The sequence below is a fragment of the Pecten maximus genome, chromosome 18, assembly GCF_902652985.1.
Source record: "Pecten maximus chromosome 18, xPecMax1.1, whole genome shotgun sequence".
Taxonomy (NCBI): Eukaryota; Metazoa; Mollusca; class Bivalvia; order Pectinida; family Pectinidae; genus Pecten; species Pecten maximus.
In genome coordinates, this window is record NC_047032.1 from 27,602,742 (window position 1) to 27,607,968 (window position 5,227).

The window sequence follows — 5,227 nt, forward strand, 5'->3', positions numbered from 1 at the left end:
TAACCAATACCATAACAACCAGCGTTATTCGGTATCCCTAAAAACCTATATGTACCAATTTCTACCAAAATTGTAGATCGAAATCCAAAACCAGAAAAGGTTAAAAAAACAAGAAAAAGGAAGAAAATGAAAAAAGCGTGCACTTTCCGATCGCTAAAAGCGTGCACCCCCCCCCCCCCCCCAATCAAATCAAATCAAAAGCCTCCTTATGGTTGCTATGGCAACGATATCCATTCAGTTGTTTAAGCAGTCACCTAATACCCCTATATACCAAATTTCATCAAAATCGGACCATATCTTTTGGACCAATCAGAGACCAGGAAATGGGGAATTCGTTTAAATGTGAAAGGGGGGTTCCGAGAGTGAACGGTATCCCATGATGTATACATACCAAATGTCATCAAAATCGGACAATATCTCAATTTCGACAATTTAAAGGGGAGGAAATGGCGACCATCTTGGTTGACCGAACGGGGAAAAAGGGTCAGTTGCACTCCCCCTTACCATGATGAACACTTGAAGAAGAAGAAACGGAGTAATCACAATAAGTCCCCAACTTCGTTTAGGGGACTTAATGATGACAATAATATGTAACGTAGCAAAAACAATATATACGTCTCCCACTTCGTTTGGGGGACATACATATATATGATGAAATATTCAAAATTCATATGTGATGTACGAGATGGCGGTTATATCACCGATGCTCCATAAACGATTAGCGACACAAGTACTAAGCCAATGCTACAAAACTCGCCATGGCAACGTAAAAATATGCCGTGTTTTCGCGTAACTTAGTCGCATAGGCGAGTACATTTTTAACGTTGTCACATCATTGCACTGGCGGAAATAAGCCACCATCTACAACGGATTTCCAAAGTTACATCTTAGCGATAAGCAGAAATTTTATTAACGAAAATCTAGATTTAGAAATGAAATCATTTCATTACGTTTTAATTATCACATAGATAATACTACGCATCTAGAAACATCGAAGTTTAATATACTATGGACCAATCTCAGTGAACGTTGTGCATATTTATGACAGAATATTAAAAGACAGTTGGCCTTTATTTGTCTTCTTCATTGAAATGCAAAACAAAAAATGAAAATATTTCCGATGAATTGGCTACATGTGACAACATAAATGTCACATAACATTTCTAATCATCAAACAAATTAGGTTTATCATTCACTTTTATTGAAAGTTTCGTCACATAAACTTTATTACAGAAAAAGAAAATGCTATTCTTCCAGATAAAGATTACCCACTACACATGCACACCCACGTCATAATTACACAACAACAACAACAACAACAACAACAACAACAACAACAACAACAGATTCAATTAATGACTTACGACTTGTAAGTACATACCACAGTGAAACCTCGCTATATCGCCACCTTCTGTTCTGTCCAAACACTATGAATAGTGCTTCCATAGCAACTGTAGACTTTGAAAATCAAAAACAATTTAAGTTTTGTAAACCGTGATTTCATTGGTCGGCTATTGGCAGTGGCAAGATGGCCGTCGACTTGATACCGATACTTGCCGATGCAGAAAACAACCATGGGGAGCACGAGAGGAGAAATGGAGTGAAGCGTTAGACAAGTAAATAAGTTTGTTTTGACCTTATATTTGTTAACACCAATCAACTCAACAGACCAATTTTTTTTTATTATCTGAACTTGAAATGATGTCAACAGATGAAAGTGAACGATGTTATCTCCTTAGACCTTAACCATCGGACCAAAACGTAAGAACTGTGATGGTACACATGCATAACGTTTCCATACAAAATTAGTTGTCCACTGACGTTAAAGAGAATACAATGGTAGGGAGGTTTTCTGCGCGTGAATGAAATAAGCGCAGCTTCACACAGCTCAGAAGCCATCTATTGGCTCTCATACAAAGTACAGTGAATACAAAGCCTTTTCACCTCTGTTATGTGGAAATGGAAATGAATGTGGTTTCGTGATGTTTCTCGCAAGTTTTTTTCATAAAAGGTCCATAGGTTGACATCATACATAAAAAGAGGATTACACAGTGAAGGTAAGAAAATAACTTATCGTTTATGACACGAGAACAATGCAGCAAAAGAGAATCGACGTTTATGCTTTAATAAAGTAAACTGTGGTCAAACAAGCGCTTGCACTACCTGCTATAGACACCTGTGACCATAACGGCATGGTTATTTTGTGCAATACGACTGATCCACATGAGCTTTATTTGTTCTCCTGAAACATGCTTTTTCGGCATAGCCGTATAATTTTCTTTTGGTCCCGGATATGACGCGGAGGGTGGCGTTACTGGTCAAAATGAAGTATGTGATTGGTCAATGTAGCGGTAAATGTAAAATGCAGATATGCAGTTAAAGACGAAACAAAATTAAGATTAAATGCAAACTGAATAAGTGGATGTATCTATTCAAATGACACATTTATTAAATTATATTCCTGATTCAAATGCAGTCTTGCTATCACCAAAACATATTCAAACTGACATAATTTTGTTATCCGGGCTGAAACGCATTTATTAATTTAACTAGTTCGTTAATTTATTTCACAAACAGTTTTACATTATAACCACCAGCATTAAAACTATGCCGTTTATCTTTTTTTAAAGATGTTTCTTGTTATGTCTGTTTTGCCGAAATTAATAGGTAACTAACATATTAAATATCGAAATCAAGACCTATGGATAGCCATGATGCATATTAACAATTGGTCAAGTTACTTCTGTTTAATTGCAACAGGATAGTGATTTTTGATCTGGATAAAAATCACTTCATTTACTATATATATGAACCTTAAATGACACTCCTTTAACGAACTTAGAATTGAACACGGTGTTTTTAAAAGAGCAGGAAGTTTTCGGATACAGTCACAGTTTAGAAAATAAACAATATTTAAACCATACTGAATTCTTCATGAGCTTGGGTGAGGTTATATCTACTGACCACTTAAATGGATTACAGCGTACAGGTATCGCGTGGCGGATCTACCCGGACAATGCTAGTGACCGTCTAAAGCTACCCACTTGCGGTATCCGTGTCAGAGGTAAACATGTCACTCTTCTATCCGAAAACCCCAAAACACAAAAACATGACCATGAAACATCCACAAGGATAAACGTGTCTAATATACCACTATCAGCTGATGATGGTATAATCAAAAGAACCCTTGAACAAAATGATTGTGAAGTCCTTGACATGTACAGGGAGAAACTTAGAATAAACAACAAGCTCACAAACTGTGACAATGGCGACAGAATAGTGTTTATCAAAAAACTCAAATATGATTTACCAAAATCCATGACGATGGGACGTTATTACGGGAATATTTAGGTACTATGGCCAGCCAAGAGGTACAAATAAAAAATGCACGAAATGCCTGGAAGTAGGCCATACCATTGCTGTTTGTGAGAAAGAGTGGAAATGTTTGAGTTGTGGGGAACAGGGGCATAAAAAATCAGATTGTCCAATCACTGATGTAGAACAAAAGTCAGAAGAAGAGATACAAAGCGAGGAAGAAGAGGAAACAACGGAACAACCAATAAATACAGACACAGAACAGACAGAGGAAAAACGTAAAAAAGAAAAGGCAAAAGAAAAGGAAAAAAATGAAGGAAAGACAGAAACAGTACAATTAAACACACTCCAAAAGTATATGAAGCCAAGCAGTTTTGGTACTCCTGCTTCTCAACGTGGAAGAAGTCTTTCTAAAAGCAGAACGCCTCCGTCGGCAGCTAAAAGTGAAAATAAGAAAGCAAAAAAGGCAAATGAACACGCAAAATGCTAAAGGGCAAAACATCGGTAAACAAGAATTGGACAGATAGTAATCTTATCACAATAGATGACATCACGAACGAAGAAAGGATAATCGACGAAACGATTATTCGCAACAAATTAATAAATAAGCGTAACTGGATCAGTGAAGTAACACAAATTAAAAAAGCAATTCCAACAGAATGGAAACGAATAATAAGAAGTGAAAATTCGATTAAGACAAAAATAAAACATCAGATAAACTATTCCTTATATCAACATAAATACAATATTCATATTAATATCTAAACCATGAATAATAAACAAATTTACAGGCTAGCTGTGACCAGAAAATTTAAACAGTCTTATAGTAAAGATATTTGGAACCGGAAGTTCAATATTGAGAATACTCAAACGGTCACAGATTTAATGTATTTTATCTTTAGTCAACTAAAAGATAATAAGCATAAAATATTTAGGTGGAAATTGTTTCATAATATCGTACCAAGTAAAGAACATTTAGAGCGATGGAAAATTGAAGAAAGTAACCTCTGTAATGTATGTCATGTTAAGGAAGACTATTTACACTACTTTATAGAATGTAAGTTCCTAGACATATTTTGGAGGGGAATTGAAGAAATATTCAAAACATATGGATATATAATAAATGTGAAGAATTTACAATACATCATTATAGGATATAAAATCAGTCAAGAAAATCACATTGAAATTAATATTATCTTTACATTAATAGGCTACGCCATATATAGAGCCTTTCATATAAGTGAACAAAAGCGTAAAACTGTTGATATTCAAAGGCTGTTTAAAGAAGAGCTACTTATCATTAAAAACACCACGAAACTTAAACCCAAAGGGCTCATTGAACATTCTGCGTTAAAATGTAACCTCTAAATGACAATCTACGGGCATCTTATTATATCAAAAGGGGACACGGATCCTGGTCAATCGTACCAATAGTTCAGTAGATGTGGCTAGAGTTGATATGACCAACACGGAAACTGGACTTTTGGTATAATTGATCAGGTAACCGCAAAATTATGCTAAATGTGTTGAAGTTCGCATTGCTTATGGCAAGAAAAAAAAAATTATACGCTTACACTAGACAATTATATATTCTTTTTATCAAATGTTTATTAAACCTAAATAAAATAAAGAAGAATGCACAGTGATTAGATCAAAATGAGAGTATAAACAACAAAGATAAAATAAATGTGAAAAGCCAACATATAAAATCAATGTAAAGGTATTAAAGAAAACAATTTGAATTGTTATAGAGTCCCCTATAAAGTTATATAATAATACTGTTTCCAGAGAAATACTTTACAGTCTACAGTGATAAATTACTTCTATCAAAGGAGATTTACGGCTTTTGGCTTATTCACTATTTCTAGAGGAATGTTCTGACATCTTAGAAACTTATTTTGTAAAGGTAGTT

General features: G+C 34.8%; 1 protein-coding gene across 1 annotated transcript; it reads left to right on the top strand.

Moving 5' to 3' along the window:
- The first annotated feature begins 1,528 nt into the window (after nucleotides 1–1,528).
- Nucleotides 1,529–3,805, top strand: LOC117316342 (protein pxr1-like). The gene is made up of 2 exons (XM_033870883.1): nucleotides 1,529–1,607; nucleotides 3,501–3,805. Exons 1-2 carry the CDS (start codon nucleotides 1,529–1,531, stop codon nucleotides 3,803–3,805), a joined length of 384 nt encoding a protein of 127 aa, XP_033726774.1.
- The last annotated feature ends 1,422 nt before the right edge of the window (nucleotides 3,806–5,227 follow it).

Excerpts from the sequence above, each read along its gene's own strand:
- LOC117316342 (XM_033870883.1), top strand. The coding sequence starts at position 1,529 with ATGGCCGTCGACTTGATACCGATACTTGCCGATGCAGAAAACAACCAT. Across the intron at positions 1,608-3,500 it reads GAGGAGAAATGGAGTGAAGC|AACAAAAGTCAGAAGAAGAG; the intron begins GTTAGACAAGTA and ends TCACTGATGTAG.